Below are 16,968 nucleotides of genomic sequence, written 5' to 3'. Positions count from 1 at the left end.
GACCCTTATAGACCCCTCTCTTTAATAAATATTGATAACAAAAAATTATCTAAAGTCATACCTAATGAATTGCTCCCCGAACAGACTGTGCTTGTTCGACTGGACCAATTGGGCGTCTTTCCTGGCAGATCAACAGTGGACAATTAATGCACCATCTTCAATGTTACCCACTAAATGGACCCCAACTTGAAGTGTGGGCAGCATTTCTAGATGCATCTAAAGCTTTCCATGCTACCGATGGCGATTATGTCAACAACATCAAGGCATGGGCTATATATACATTTTAAAATATAAAAAACGCCAATCCACAAGTCGCCTTTTTGATATGTGGACCTGGGTAATTGTTTTGAATGATTCCCTTGTTGTTTCCTCAGTGCAATGCCCAAAGTGTTGCGAGTATGCCAAGATATGGGTCCTGTGCTCACTGTGTCAAAGAAATTAAGCTATACCTCACTGATGAAGCTTAAATAGGCTGAAAGCAGTCTGGGATTGCTTGCTCCCATACAGAGAATTCCTGGCTTGGCAGTTTGGACTAGACTTTTTCTAACGGAGCAGGACCAAGGCTGATTTGCCTATGGTTTCACAATGAAGAACACAAAAAAGTGATGAATGGAATCCTTGACTTAATCCCAATTACTGGTAATTACTCGTTCCGGATACAGGTCAATTTTTTTTTTACCACCATGCCACCTCAGGTTAGACCCAGCCATATGCAAATTAGTCTTGGTCCTGCTCTAGCAGGAACAGTCCAGTTCAGACTGCATACTGGAGCCTTGTGTTTACTGGTCTCGATTTTTTGAGGTGCCAGCCTGTGTGACATCTGTGATCTACTTTGTCCGGTCAACTGCAGATATTTATCCTTCCTGTTGGCAAAAGCCTGAAATAAACTTTCCTTGGATTTAAATATTATTATTATTAATAATAATAATAATAATAATAATAATAATAATTATTATTATTATAATATCAGTGTCATTATTGACTGGCTACATTTGCAAAAGGATTCTAAAACCTAGCTCTTCACCGAATAACTCTTAGGCCCTCATTCCGACCCTGGCAGTATAGAACCGCCAGGGCCGCGGCACGCGGGAGCACCGCCGTCAGGCTGGCGGTGCCCCGCAGGGCATTCTGACCGCGGCGGTAACGCCGCGGTCAGAACAGGAAAACTGGCGGTCTCCCGCCAGTTTCCCGTGGCCCGTTTGAATCCTCCAAGGCGGCGCAGCTTGCTGCGCCGCCGAGGGGATTCTGACAAGCCATACCGCCATCCTGTTCCTGGCGGTTCGGCCGCCAGGAACAGGATGGCGGTATGGCTTGTCGTGGGGCCCCTGGGGGCCCCTGCAGTGCCCATGCCAATGGCATGGGCACTGCAGGGGCCCCCGTAAGAGGGCCCCACTTTGTATTTCACTGTCTGCATTGCAGACAGTGAAATACGCGACGGGTGCCACTGCACCCGTCGCACCTTCCCACTCCGCCGGCTCGATTCCGAGCCGGCGTCCTCGTGGGAAGGTTGTTTCCCGCTGGGCTGGCGGGCGGCCTTAAGGCGGCCGCCCGCCCGCCCAGCGGGAAACTCAGAATGCCGGCCGCGGTCTTCAGACCGCGGTGCGGTATTCCTGCGGCGCAACTTTGGCGGGCGGCCTCCGCCGCCCGTCAAAGTTGTAATGAGGGCCTTAGTATTTTTTACTGCATTTTTCAACTTCAGTCCCTAGTACCTCGTTGAGTCCACTGTTCAGCTATATAATATATGTCATTCATTTATTTATGTGTGGATGTATATATCTGCATCTCAAATGAAGCCTTTCTTTCAATCTAGCCCTTGCTTGGTAACATCTCTTGAAGCCTTTCCCTGTAATTCTGAGAGTTTTTTTGGCTCAGACTCATTAGAACTCCTGTGTGTTATATTTGTGGGTATGTGGTTTCCTTTAAGGAACCTTGGGGGGGTTGGAATGGAATGGGATGGAAGAAAGAAGGTAGTGGAATCGGCATTCGGGAAGCAGCTGAGCAGGAACTCGGGTGTTATGTACAGTGCGGAATAAACCTTTCTTTTTTATTAAATTCTCTTTGCGTATGGACCGGAGTTCTTACAAAATTTGGCGACGAGGGTGTGGACGAGCTCCACACCTATTCTGGAGGACGATTACTTTGTATCCTGGAGGACTGTCTCCCACTGTGTATGCCGACGAAGATTTCCGATGAGGATTTCCTTGTTAACACGCCTGAGGGCCAGTAACGATATTCAGTGATTGAGACCCCCTATCGAGCAAGTACGTTTGTTTATTTTGTTTTTCACTCTACGTTTAATGGGGACGCTTTAATGCGGCTGACGGTTGCTTACAACGCTACCGCTCCACTGCAATTGTTGTTAGCTGTTGTATGAGCGTAATTTGAAACACGCTCAAGCTATTTCACATCGGTCTCGCGCTGAAGACGCGCCTCCTGCTTTCCACGAGCATGCACGCTCACCTCACTCTCGCGCTGAGGATCCTTTCAACGTTTCTCTTGTTTATCGCGTACTAATAGATGCTCATTCTAATGTGCTCTCCGTTGGATTCTGAAACAAACAAGTATACTTCTGAAGCATAACAGACAACTAATATTTGTTGTACTTACCGGACCCTGTCTCTCATGTGTTTTTTCACGTTTCCAGTTATCAAGTTCACAGGAAGGAAGGTCATGAGGAATTCTTCTGTTTTATTGCAGTTTTTGTTATTGTTTCTTCTTACTCTCCTTTTATTCTTATACATAAGAAAAGGTAATAAAATACTAACAAAAATAACAATAAAGAGAGAAAGAAGGACTATTTCTCAAGAAGGATGCAGTTTGAGCCACCAGCAAAATTTCTGCAACTTAAAGGGGACCCGCCCATACTGTGGTCAAGCTGGAAAGAAGAATTATTTACTTATTTGAAGGCCATTGATGAAGAGGGGATGTCCCAGGAAAGGAAGAAAAATATTTTGTTACACTGTTTGGGTCCTGAAGGACACCTCATTTTCAGAACACTTCCACAGGGAGTTCTTCAGGATGATGAAAGAGATGTATTTCAGGATGCTTTGAATAAACTGGAGAATAGGTTCAAACTAACTACAAGCATAGTTTTAAATAGGTTCAAGTTCTATACTAGAAGCCAACAATTGGATGAGACATTTTATGAGTTTTTGACAGGGTTACGTGGTCTATCCATGCACTGTAATTTTGGACTCATTACTGATTAAATAATTAGAGATCAGATTATTGTTCATGTCAAGAGCAGGAGAATCTAAGAACAATTGTGGGTCATGGGTGATCGGCAGTTACATGGTTGTGATAAATACCGCTAAGGTGTGAGAGCAATCTGAGAAATGGATGAAGTTAGTGCAAGAGACTGAGAAGAATATATTGTCGGACATGGATGTGGTTGGAGCTGTTGGTGGTGGTGGATCCAGCAGCGATACCATTACAAGGAAGACTACGTGGAACAGAAAAGATGACAAAAATGTTAAAATTAACAGACTATTATGTTATCGTTATGGCAGTTCTAATCATCTGGCTAATTTTCCGCAGTGCCCAGCAATTGGAAAAGAATGTAAAAAGTGTAGAAGAATAGGGCACTTTGCGAGAGTTTGTGAAGAGGTTAAGAAAGCTGATAGTGACAATAAGAACAAAGTCATGTGTGTCTGTGAGGAGAGAGAGAGAGGAGTGGTGTTGTCCATCAAGAATGATTCTGGGAACAAAAAAGGAAATGTAGTAAAACAACCTAAATGTATAGTTCTTATTGAGGGTCGTGAGCTGAAACTTATGGCGGATTCTGGATCCCCTTGAACTATCATCACGTGGGATTATTTTATTCAGAAATTTAGTGATGTGTGGGATATGTCAAATTTAGCATGCTATGATATCGTTGCAGAAGGATTCGAGGGTACTGCTATTAATATCATTGGGTGTGTAAAAACTATGATCTGTTTTAAGGACCGTTCTGCACAGATCAAATTGTATGTGGCTGAGAGAGGAGTTAATGTGTTGGGGTGGAGAGACCAAGCAGAGTTGGGGATAATTTTTAATCCCAGGGCTCGGGAACCCATAATGTTGGTCGAGGAAAGTGACAAGGCCACGTTGGTTGTCAGTGATTTCCACATGTGTTTTCTGATACTTTGGGCAAGCTGAAAGATTACAGTCACAAGATAAGATTGAAAGAAAATGCTAAACCTGTAGTGCAAAAGTTAAGGAAGGTTCCTATGCGTGAAGAATTGAAAGATATGTTGATGGAAATGGTTAAGGATGGAATTATTGAGGAGATTGAGTCATCTGAATGGGTTTCACCTATTGTTTTGGCAAGGAAATCGGATAATTCCTTGAGGTTATGTGTGGATTTGAGAGCCTTGAATGCTAATATTATAGTCGATTGTCATCCGTTACCCAACATAAATGGAATGGTTAGTCTGCTGGATGGAGCAAAAAAAAAATCCACACTAGATTTGAGGTCAGCATACCATCAAATTGAGCTCACTGAAGATTCTAGGCATCTGATTGCTTTTATTACTCCTCAGGGATTGTTCCAATTCAGATGAATGCCTTTTGGGTTGGCCTCTGCGGCATCAGTATTTCAGAGGGCCACGTTTCATTTATTCAAGGACATGGACAAGTTTGTGAAGTGTTTCCAAGATGACGTGTTAATTTATTCTAAAGATGAAGAGGAACACAAAGATCACCTAGTTAGGGTGTGTGAAGTATTCAGCATGAGTGGTTTGACTTTGAAATTTAAAAAATTAAATGTTTTTGCTGAATCTGTTGATTATCTGGGACACACTGTCTATGGTGAGGGAGTTATTCCTAAACAGTCTCTGGCCAAAGCCATTATCAATGCAACTGCTCCAGACTGTCGTGAAAAACTGTTATCATTTACAGGATTGTGCGAATATTACAGCAAATTTATTGAACACTTTACTACTAAAATGGAACCTTCGAGGGAACTGACGAGGAAGACTGTGGAGTATGTATGGTCTGAGAAGGAGGAGAGTGCATTTGAGACTATCAAAAAAGAGATTGCTAGTGCACCTACGCTCAAAACCATTTAATGTTCAGGCTCAGTGTGTAGTAACGGTGGATGCTAGCATGTACTGTATGGTGTGGGTGGTGTGTTGTCCCAGAAAAGTGGCAAAGATATGTGGAATGTTACTTTTCCTTCACACACTTTAACCGATATGGAAAGAAGGTATGCAGTAATCAAGAAGGAATTATTGGCTTGTGTCAGGGAAATTGAGCATTTCCGGAATTACATTTGGGGTTCACGGTTTATTCTCCAAACCTTTGCTGGGTATTCTGTCTCTGGTGGAGGGTGGAACGCGACAGCCCGTATTGCAAGATTAGTCTAGAAGTTGCAGGAGTATTCCTTTCAAGTGGAGTATGTGCCTGGAAATAAAAATGTTGTGGCTGATTGTCTGTCACGACTTCCTCAGAATGATTCAGATGTTCGGAAGGAGTGCGGATATGGTGATTCTGATATTGTGTCTGTGGTGTCGGAGTTTATTTCTGAAGAATTTAAAGCTATTGAAGAAAAGGTTTGGCTTGATAAAGATCAGGGAGATTTGACTTTACAAGAGGTGAAATGATATTTGAGGTTGGTTTGGCCAAGGAAAGACTGTATTCTGGGAGAAGTGATGCCTTTCTTTAAGTTTAAGGTAAAAGATGAATTAGAAATTGAAAATGAGCTTGTGTTTAAAGGAGGGAAATGTGTTCCACCTGAAGGTATGCAAGCTGCCATTTTGAAGTTGGCATACGAAGGGCTTCCTGGGATGTCATCCATGAAAAGGCTAATACGTACTTCCTTTTGGTGGCCAGGTATGGACAAGATGGCGGAGAGGATGGCCAGGGTGTGTGGAGTATGTATGAGTGCTGACAAGATGTTGAGGACAGTGCCGGCCCCATTGCGTCCGGTGCAGTGGCCTGAATCTCCTTGGCAAAAACTGGGTTTTGATATTTCTGGTCCGTTTTTGTTTTTGCCTGACGAGGCTCGGTTTGCTTTGGTGTTAGTGGACTATCACTCTAAGTGGCCTGAGGTGAAATTGGTACCACATGTCACGACGGCGATTTTGATTGAGTTTTTCAAAGAGGTGTTTGCCAAAGAGGGATATCCAGAGACAATAGTATTGGACAATGGTGTTCAATTGGTGTTGAAGGAGATGCAAAAGTTTCTCAAGTATTGTAATATTAAGCATGCCACAACTTCGTTGTATGAACCACAAGAGAATGGACAGGTTGAGAGGTTCAATCGGGTTTTGAAGGAGTGTATATGTTTAGCACGTGGTTTTGGTGGGTTGTGGAAGGAGAAAGTGAGAGAGAAATTAGGGTATTATCGTATCACTCCTCATAGTACCACAGGAGCTAGTCCGTTTAAGTTACTAAGGGGTAGGGATCCTGTATGCAAACTCTGTTCATAGTGGTTTGAAAAGAAACACAGCAAAGTGCATGAGAGTGTTGATGTGGAAATGATAAGGGATCATGTGAGACTGAAGCAAGAGAAGAGCAAGGAGGTGTATGATAGAAAGTGGAGAGTAAAAGATCCCAATTTTGTTGTGGGAGATTGGGTTAGGGTGAGAAAGCCCGGATTGATAAGGAAAGGTATGTCCAGATTTGGTAAGCCCATGAAAGTGGTAAAGGTGTTTAGGAAAAAATTGGTTACACAAGATAGTAAAGTTTGGAATGTGAGTAAATTGGCTAAGAGTTTTCCGGAATGTGAGGGAACTCAGAATGGACACTCTGATGTTCCGGGATCAATTGTATACAAAGGGGGTGATGAGCCTGCTTTTGAGGATGAAAGCCAGGATGGTGCATGTACTGGAATAGAGGAGTGTGAGATTCCTGATGGAGTTGATTGTGGGGAGATTGATGAACTTAGTGGTGTGGAGGAGAGTTGGAAGGAAGACTCCATAGCCTCAAGAGTAAAGCTTGAAGGTCATTCCAGGAAAATGTCTACTCGTTTGGTGGACTGCGTGTGAATAAGGAGAATTAATGTACTTTAATTCTTTTTTATTGAATTTATCTGTGTGTTTTGTTTTGTTCGTTTTAGTGTGTTTAAGGGGGGAAATGTGTTATATTTGTGGGTTTGTGGTTTCCTTTAAGGAACCTTGGGGGGTTGGAATGGAAAGGGATAGAAGAAAGAAGGTAGTGGAATCGGCATTCGGGAAGCGGTTGAGCAGGAACTCGGATGTTATGTACAGTACGGAATAAAGCTTTCGTTTTTATTAAATTCTCTTTGCGTGTGGACCGGAGTTCTTACACTGTGCACTTTCACTTACAGCTCTCCCAGCAGGGCCTGGAATCGCAGAGCTGTATGGGACAGTCTCAGAGCAAGGCTTCCAGAATTTATAGAGCTCCCAGCCACCAGCTGCCTGCACAACTGTAGCTCTGCTGCATTTGTCCACTGCCTTTTCCTCAACATAGGTATGAGTGGGCATGCAAGGGCAGTTGTGATGCCCACGATAGTGCCAGCGACCATAGAAAACCCAATAGGCTGATGATTCACCTTGTGAATGCTTTGGTAATGTAGCTGTGGTTCCATGATCCTCGGATACACCAGGTATTGTGTCTGAACTCAGCTGTATCTCATCGAGGATCTTCGTGAAGAGTTTGACGTTACTAACTATTGTTTGTGTGCAGTTATTACTAATTGTCATTTTCAACAAATGGTGGAGCTGGCCCTGTGTTGTCCCATCCATGATCCTGGCTATAGACTGACTTTTTCACGACTATCCTACTTCCTTGCAGGAAGTGGTTATTGTCCAGAGAGTCAGCTCTGCTATCCTTCCTGATGCCTGACCTTGCTGTCTGACTCTGACGCCGTACACACGGGCCATCTTAGACAGAGATACAGATAGATTTACAGATTAACTTGTTGCAAGCCAAAGAGTTATTGCCCACTTGGTCAGCTCTTCCTTGGCTGTTGAGCCTGTGTAAAAAGCCTGTTAGTCTGTGGAACAGGGAAAACTGACATGATTCATTAAACCTCCTTGTGCTAAGTGACAGGGCCTGGAATAGTATTAAGACTACTTCAGATCTGCCAGAAATTATTGCAGACTTATTTATTTCTGTTGCCCCCACCCCACCAAGTTTGAGAAGTCAAGAAATACCACAGTAGTATAGTTACAAATGTTTATCACTCACTAACTTAAATCACAACAAATGACATTGAAAGAAAGCAAAAGCCTACACGTGATCCTCTTTTAATGTCTATACATGTATCCCACTCTCCTATATCTCTTGTCTCGGTATCTGGTGACAGCGCAGTGCGATGCCATTGCTCATGGACATGGTGCTCTTCCCTCACTCAAAGTCCCGAGTCATCTAATGTTCTCCCCTTTCACTGTGGATGAGGAACACGTGGCCTGACTTTCTCACATTCATGCGGTTGTGCATCGCTACAACGCTGGAAATACTACATGCGTATGAGGTAATTGAAAAATAGCTTGTGAACTGCAGACATTTGCGGCAATACAGACAGACCTATATTTATAATAACAGCATTAGTGCTAATCACCCACACACACACACACATATATATATATATTCTGTGCAAGCACACGGTAAACATAATTATCACTTTGCAAATAATATTTAATTCAAAACTTACATAAGTTAAAAATGAGCATCACAATCCTAGTCGGGAGCACTGATCTAAGGTCATAATAGTGAGAATTGTGACAGCTTCACACATGCCTAGTAGAACACATACACATACAGACACCACACTTTGCATAAGTAGCAAACTGTAGGAGGCTGGCCTGGTTTGTAGTGGTACCAAGGGGTACTTACACTCTGCACCAGGTCCAGTTATCCCTTATTAGTGTAGAAGAGGTGTCTAGCAGCTTAGGCTGATAGAAAAGGGTAGCTTAGCAGAGCAGCTTAGGCTGAACTAGGAGGCGTGTAAAGCTCCCACTATACCACTGGTGTCATATGCACAATATCATAAGAAAACACAATACACAGATATACTAAAAATAAAGGTACTTTATTTTTATGACAATATGCCAAAAGTATCTCAGTGAGTACCCTCAGTATGAGGATAGCAAATGTACACTAGATATATGTACACAATACCAAAAATATGCAGTAATAACAATAGAAAGCAATGCCAGCAATGTACAGTCACAATAGATTGCAATGAGAGCACATAGGTATAGGGGCAACACAAACCATATACTCTAGAAGTGGAATGCGAACCACAAATGGACCCCAAACTTATGTGAGCTTGTAGAGGGTCGCTGGGACTGTAAGAAAACAGTGAGGGTTAGAAAAATAGCCCACCCCAAGACCCTGAAATGTGGGTGCAAAGTGCACCTAAGTTCCCCAGAGAGCACAGAAGTCGTGATAGGGGAATTCTGCAAGGAAGACCAACACCAGCAATGCAACAAAGATGGATTTCCAGACGAGAGTACCTGTGGAACAAGGGGACCAAGTCCAAGAGTCACACTCAAGTCGGGAGTGGGCAGATGCCCAGGAAATGCCAGCTGTGGGTGCAAAGAAGCTGCCACCGGATGGTAGAAGCTGAAGATTCTGCAAGAAAGAAGAGGACTAGGAACTTCCTCTTTGGAGGATGGATGTCCCACGTCGTGGAGAAGCTTGCAGGGGTGTTTCCGTGCAGAAAGACTGCAAATAAGCCTTGCTAGCTGCAAGAGTTGCGGTTAGGGTTTTTGGATGCTGCTGTGGCTCAGGAGGGACCAGGATGTCACCAATTATGTGAGGAGACAGAGGGGGTGTCCAGCAAGACAAAAAGCCCACTCAGAAGCAAGCAGCACCCGCAGAAGTACCGGAACAGGCACTACAAAGAAGAGTGAATCGGAGCTCACCCGAAGTCACAAAAGAAGGTCCCACGACGCCGGAGGACAACTCAGGAGGTCGTGCACTGCAGGTTAGAGTGTCGGGGACCCAGGCTTGACTGTGCACAAAGGAAATCCTGGAAGAGTGCACAGGAGCCGGAGCAGCTGCAAATCACGCGGTACCCAGCAATGCAGTCTAGTGTGGTGAGGCAAGGACTTACCTCCACCAAACTTGGACTGAAGAGTCACTGGACTGTGGGAGTCACTTGGACAGAGTCGCTGAGTTCCAGGGACCATGCTCGTTGTGCTGAGAGGGGACCCAGAGGACCAGTGATGCAGTCTTTTGGTGCCTGCGGTTGCAGGTGGAAGATTCCGTTGACCCACAGGAGATTTCTTCAGAGCTTCTAGTGCAGAGAGGAGGTAGACTACCCCCACAGCATGCACCACCAGGAAAACAGTCGAGAAGGCGGCTGGATCAGCGATACAAGGTTGCAGTAGTCGTCTTTGCTACTTTGTTGCGGTTTTGCAGGTGTCCAGAGCAGTCAGCGGTCGATTCCTTGGCAGAAGGTGAAGAGAGAGATGCAGAGGAACTCTGATGAGCTCCTGCATTCGTTATCTAAAAAATTCCCCAAAGCAGAGACCCTAAATAGCCAGAAAAGGAGGTTTGGCTACTTAGGAAGGAGGATAGGCTAGCAACACAGGTAAGAGCCTATCAGAAGGAGTCTCTGATGTCACCTGCTGGCACTGGCCACTCAGAGCAGTCCAGTGTGCCAGCAGCACCTCTGTTTCCAAGATGGCAGAGGTCTGGAGCACACTGGAGGAACTCTGGGCACCTCCCAGGGAAGGTGCAGGTCAGGGGAGTGGTCACTCCCCTTTCCTTTGTCCAGTTTCGTGCCAGAGCAGGGCTGGGGGACCCCTGAACCGGTGTAGACTGGCTTATGCAGAGATGGGCACCATCTGTGCCCATCAAAGCATTTCCAGAGGCGGGGGAGGCTACTCCTCCCCAGCCCTGACACCTTTTTCCAAAGGGAGAGGGTGTAACACCCTCTCTCTGAGGAAGTCCTTTGTTCTGCCTTCCTGGGCCAAGCCTGGCTGGACCCCAGGAGGGCAGAAACCTGTCTGACGGGTTGGCAGCAGCAGCAGCTGCAGTGAAACCCCGGGAAAGGTAGTTTGGCAGTACCCGGGTCTGTGCTAGAGACTCGAGGGTTCATGGAACTTTCTCCCCAATGCCAGAATGGCATTGGGGTGACAATTCCATGATCTTAGACATGTTACATGGCCATGTTCGGAGTTACCATTGTGACGCTATACATAGGTAGTGACCTATGTATAGTGCACGCGTGTAATGGTGTCCCCGCACTCACAAAGTCCGGGGAATTTGCCCTGAACGATGTGGGGGCACCTTGGCTAGTGCCAGGGTGCCCACACACTAAGTAACTTAGCACCCAACCTTTACCAGGTAAAGGTTAGACATATGGGTGACTTATAAGTTACTTAAGTGCAGTGGCAAATGGCTGTGAAATAACGTGGACGTTATTTCACTCAGGCTGCAGTGGCAGGCCTGTGTAAGAATTGTCATAGCTCCCTATGGGTGGCAAAAGAAATGCTGCAGCCCATAGGGATCTCCTGGAACCCCAATACACTGGGTACCTCAGTACCATGTACTAGGGAATTATAAGGGTGTTCCAGTATGCCAATGTGAATTGGTGAAATTGGTCACTAGCCTGTTAGTGACAATTTGTACAGAGAGAGCATAACCACTGAGGTTCTGGTTAGCAGAGCCTCAGTGAGACAGTTAGGCATCACACAGGGAACACATACATATAGGTCACAAACTTATGAGCACTGGGGTCCTGGCTAGCAGGGTCTCAGTGACACATAACAAACATACTGGAAACATAGGGTTTTCACTATGAGCACTGGGCCCTGGCTAGCAGGATCCTAGTGAGACAGTGAAAACACCCTGACATACACTCACAAACAGGCCAAAAGTGGGGGTAACAAGGCTAGAAAGAGGCTACTTTCTCACACAAACGCCCTATGTTGCATTATACAGACGATGTGATTGTGCCTAAGGGCCTGATGTTCTAAGTATTGGATCACAGAGCAGTCGCTATTTTTGCCCAATTCTGTGACGACACGATGCTATTTTGTTTTTTGTAACGCAATGAATGTTCTGATCAGCCCTCTAAGGCAAACCAGAAGGAGTTTACAGAAACCCTGCCTCATATATAATGATGAGGCAAGATTCACTCTGCAAATCCTTCTGAATGCAGTAATGATTACCTGTGAGGGAGAACAGGGCCTCATCCTTTGATTCACAGTTACAAAATGAAGATATTACAGGGCCTGGCCGTTAAAAGAACCTTGATTGGAATGTGAAACAATTTGCCTGATGAGAAGAGACATGTTGGGGGTGGTGGGGGGGGGGCGAGTAGACATGCAGAGATTTGCTTCCACAGTAACACTCCCTCCCACACCATAATTTATATCCTCGAGACTTGCAAGGAAGTGTTAGTTGCCCCTTGCCACAGCGTGGCATGTGGACAGGAGAGTTACATATCCATTTGTGATTCGTAGAGGTTCTGTAGAACCTTGCAAATGTGTTTGTGCAGTCTCAATGCGTGCGGGCTTAGGGAGTACAAAATCCCTCGATACATCAGGTCCATATTTCCTATATAACAAATCACTCGCAAGTTCTGAGTGATTCAGGAAATTATATTTTTACATAATATGGAACAAGCAGATTAATTTTTCTGATTAATTCTACTCTGAGAGTGGATCACTCTGCTGTTTTTAAAGAGTTATGTTTCACAATGACCTGGGACGTTTATCCATACGTTTACCAGCCTGACAGTGAAACCCGATGGCCACTATGTTTGCTGGAACCGTTTAGAGTAATTTCTTATTCTTTGGAACGTTATGCAATTGAAAATGGATCCTGTGCTGATCAGCCAGGTGTGGGGAGGGAGTATGCATTTTTGAATTGTATGTTATCTTTAAGAAGGCTCCGAATTTTGCTGCCATGACACCTCAGAGCGCTAGGTGGCTTTCTGCACACAGTGGCATTATATTTGTAATTATGTAGTATGTATCTTTACATGTTGGTTTGTGACTTATTGCTTTCTTCATTTTACATCTCCACGCTGTCCACTCTTTCAGTAAGGAGATTTGTGAGAGTGAGGGGCAATTCCTGATGTGTCCAGTCTGTAAAGCCTGTCCATATTGGAACCTCTCGTCAATATGCAACACATTTAAGGTAAGTGCACGAGGTAAATACGAGTCTATATACTAGTGTGCATGTGTTTGGGGAGAAACATTACATCCACTGCTGAAGACTCATGAGATGAATTACATATCCACAAATTCTGCAGGAGGCTCCCCAGCCCCCACAGGGGCATTGTGTTCAGTCTTGTAGCTGGCTACAGATTTTCACCTCTCGAGCATCCTGATCTGTTTTGAGATCCTGAAAATTGTTGAGTTTCGATAACCCTATACTGCATTGCTACCTCCTTGTTTTCATGCAGTACCTCAGCAGTGGTACAAGTAAGATCTTGTTGCTCTCCTCGAGGGATCCGTGTATTGCAGAGATCGACAAGTTTTAGTATATTACCCACCTAATGCTATAGTCTGTGGAAGTTACACTCCTTCATTCTGTCTGTGGAGGCCTAGCCAAGGAAAAGGAATGACAGCCACCACTACCTAAAAAGGACAAGAAGACCGTCACTCTGATCTGGTGGTCCTGTGATGGACAGACCACTGGGTCAAGGATTTCTGAAAGTGGTGCCAGTTGAGGCTCTGACATCCGGAACCTGGTAGTTCTCCACCTCTAAATTGCACAGGGGAAGTGGAAGGTTGGAGGATGGAACATTAGCCATTGTTTTGTTTTTTTGGAGGATGACCCATACCTGCCAATCTTTAAATGACTACCTTGTTCCCTTCATAGTCTAGCACATATGGCAAAGTTAGAACCGATATATATTTTTTTATATATATATATATATATATATATATATCAAACTCCAAAGGTCGGTCCTAACAGCAATGTGCCTAACTGTCGGTGCTGCGTTGGGGCAAAGGACCAAGCCCATAATATGAAAGAGAAAGAGAAACGCTGCACTCCCGGAGATTACATCAGCTGAATATTTATTCCAATCAGTAAAGCATTTTGGCACTACAACGCGTTTCGACATCCGTCTTTATCAAGTGGTTTCCGCCATCAAGAGTAACAGGCGGCATGCTGGTACTTATAGTTCTCCCTATTGGCTGCAGCTGAAACATTGGCAAGGGAATTACGGTTACACCGTTATTTCATTAATTTGACTCATGTGAGTAATATACTTGAAAATACAAAAGTCACCAGGGTAATCTCACGTTCGAATTATGTGTTTTAACAAAATTAATATCACCAAAGTCCGCATGGTAGCTTAATCAAAAAAAAGAACGTGCAGCAGTAGAAATCCACCTGATGAAATCACTTTGTTCTTTTTGCCAAATAGTTCTGCCAGCGTTCCAGAACACCCTCTCCTAAAAAATCACAATGTTCACAGTAATCACAAGCCTCGAGTGATTGTCATCCGACTGCAAACCTTCACGTTTGTAAATGAAACCAATTCAAGGGTCTCCACTGCATCCGATCTATTTATAGCAGCCTTGTTCTTCAAACAGCCGTGAAGTATATTCACTCGTACTCTACTATTTCACTCGATTCTTCCATCAATGTCATTTAAATATTTCCACCTAATCTGCGCAGTCAAAATGTTCCAGTATGCAAGTAATAACATAATTTATTGCTCACCTGCGCCTCAGAGCCCAACTTGTAAAAATAAATAAACGATGAAAGTCCATCTCCGGGCCCCGGTCGGTGGTGGTCACCGGGGGTGGTCCCTGGTCCCCCACTGACTAGTGAATTGAAACCCCGGGAAGAGGGAGGTCCCCGAGGCATAAACAAGCCAGGAGAGGGGCCCCTTGCGCCCCCTTCTTTATTCATTACGCGGGAGACTGTGCTTATTTTTTATTTAAAAAATTGCCGCAAATTTGAGATGTTGTCATAATTTCTGGCAACATTTTTTTTAAGTGCTTTTTTGCTCTGGCGGTGTGCTGGTCTGCAGCCGAGTCCCAAGATCGCTGCCAAACCAACCTGGCTGAAGTGTTGGCAGACAATCAGAGCTGTGCAGATCTCTGCACAAGCTTTTATTATTCTCAAAGTTGTCGAGGAGGATCCATTACTCTAGATGTACAAATTTGGATTTCCTTTAATTTCTGTTAAACTTCTGAACAAATTTACACCAAATAACAAAAAGCATAATCTGCGTACCGAAAGTTAGCTTCTACCAAATTCTGTATAATCCTGTCAAGTGGTTCAGGCTATAGTCATGTTCAAAACTCTTATGGGAATTAACATGGGAAACCTTTTTTTTCTACCCCCTTTACTCCTCAGGACACCACTTTCCCTGGTGGGGGACACAGTCCCAGGCAGCACTCTTCTTCGGGCTGGGTAGTTCAGGGAGCGGAGCAAGCCTCCAGTACCTATAGCTGCTTCCTCTTCCCTGCAGCACGGGACAGGCGTTGGCCAAGGGCGGGCCTGTCAGAGACCGGAAGTGGCTGGGCCCCTTTCTTGGTTCCTGTACTTTTGAATGGTGGGACTATATTAGCATGTTTCCCAGTAACTAGAAGGTGTTATAAAAGCAAATGGTTTGGGCTTCACTTTGGAGGAAGGTCTGAGTGGGGGAAAATTAATTGGCTCTCTCTTGTCTGCTTGCACTGTTCACCTTTTATATAGGGCAGTTTCCATGACCTTCTCCTTTTTGAGGGGAGAGTGGGGTGGCGATTATATGCTGATAAAGAGGGGGTGTATAGGTGATAGGTTAAGTAATTTTGTTTTTCCAAATTATGTGTAAACACAAAATAGCAACGCGTGTTCCCACAACTCAACCTAACACCACAATGGACCCCTTATTATCATGCTGTGGACATTTTAGTTAAGGAATTACATTGGCAGAATGCCACTTATCTCTTTCCTCCCCAGCTCCTCTTCTCCAGGGGTCCCCTAATGTATGTCTACCTATCCATTCACAGCTGGTGTATAGGGGGTGAGGAGTCACTATTGGAAAAGAAAGAGACAGGTGATAGGAGGTAAATCCAAACGTCCCAGGGTTGTCAATATGCAGTCCCCCTTGGTGAAGGATAAGTTGGAAACTCTATTGGACTCCCTCTGCACCACCTTGATTGCTGCCCTGGACTCTTGATTGTGCTCAATGCGGAAGCAGCTATCTCCTATTGAGTTAATGGAGAGGAAGCAGTCCACCGAATCATTCCCCTCAGGTGATTGTTTACCCACCCTGATCCTGCCTACCCTCTGCTCTAAGGACATTAGTGATCTGTTACTGTCCATGACAGGGGCTGGGACTATGGCGAGATGTAAGGAGCAGGATGTATCTGCAGTCCTCACCCCTGCTGTCTTTGGGCCGGTCAGGGGACATGAAGGGGAGGGGGCGAGGGCTGGGGGGAGAGGACAGACAGTACGGATGGACAGGGAATACTTAGGGTGTTCAGAGGTGAAAGGGGGCTCACCTGTTCTCAGGGTTTGGTGTTAAGCCCCATGGCTGAAGGTGCTGCATGTGTAGGTGGAGGGGAGACAATGTCTTGCCATATCGCCAACCCCAATTTGCCTGCCAAAGCAGCCAGTTATGTTGTTGTTCTGGGGAATGTACCCCCCTCCGAAACTGGCTTCTGGGGAAAGTATTCTGCAGTTAAAAAATAAGGTTTTGCACTGGCTTGACCAGAACTTGTCCATGGGAACTCAGATTTCCAGGTGGATCAACATGGTTTGGGGGGCTAACTGGGTCGGTAATGATAAGAAGTGTGATTGGTAATTTTAACAACCCCTTTATCACCGACAGGGTGCTTGCTACTTTTAGGTGTTCCAATGCGGTGCCCATTGCTACTTCTGTCATGGCTGTCCCCCTGGGATTTTTTCTGAAGCCAACTTCATGGGTGGGAAGATTTGTTCCCAGGAATCAGCATACCCGTGGGCCTCCACTTGTTATGCGGGCAATCGGGCTGCTCCCTCCTGTTATTATAAATTTACCCCTGTGGTAATAGACTTACCCCTTTGGCTACTTTGGATGATTGTGATTGGCTTAAGGGTTATGCCAGTGGGGATGGGCCAAGACCTGTTATG

The 16,968-nt window shown here is 44.9% G+C and overlaps 1 protein-coding gene across 1 annotated transcript in view; it reads left to right on the top strand.

Moving 5' to 3' along the window:
* Positions 1-16,968, top strand: part of ANO7 (anoctamin 7) — a 2,026,240-nt gene that overhangs the window by 1,128,660 nt on the left and 880,612 nt on the right. The window contains exon 11 of the mRNA XM_069213645.1: positions 12,948-13,044. Coding sequence (XP_069069746.1) covers positions 12,948-13,044 — 97 coding nt within the window. The remainder of the gene's footprint in view (positions 1-12,947; positions 13,045-16,968) is intronic.

This window comes from Pleurodeles waltl, chromosome 11 (assembly GCF_031143425.1).
Source record: "Pleurodeles waltl isolate 20211129_DDA chromosome 11, aPleWal1.hap1.20221129, whole genome shotgun sequence".
Lineage (NCBI taxonomy): Eukaryota > Metazoa > Chordata > Amphibia > Caudata > Salamandridae > Pleurodeles > Pleurodeles waltl.
Note: the sequence above shows the minus strand (reverse complement) of the source record. Positions and strands in the feature narration are given on the sequence as shown.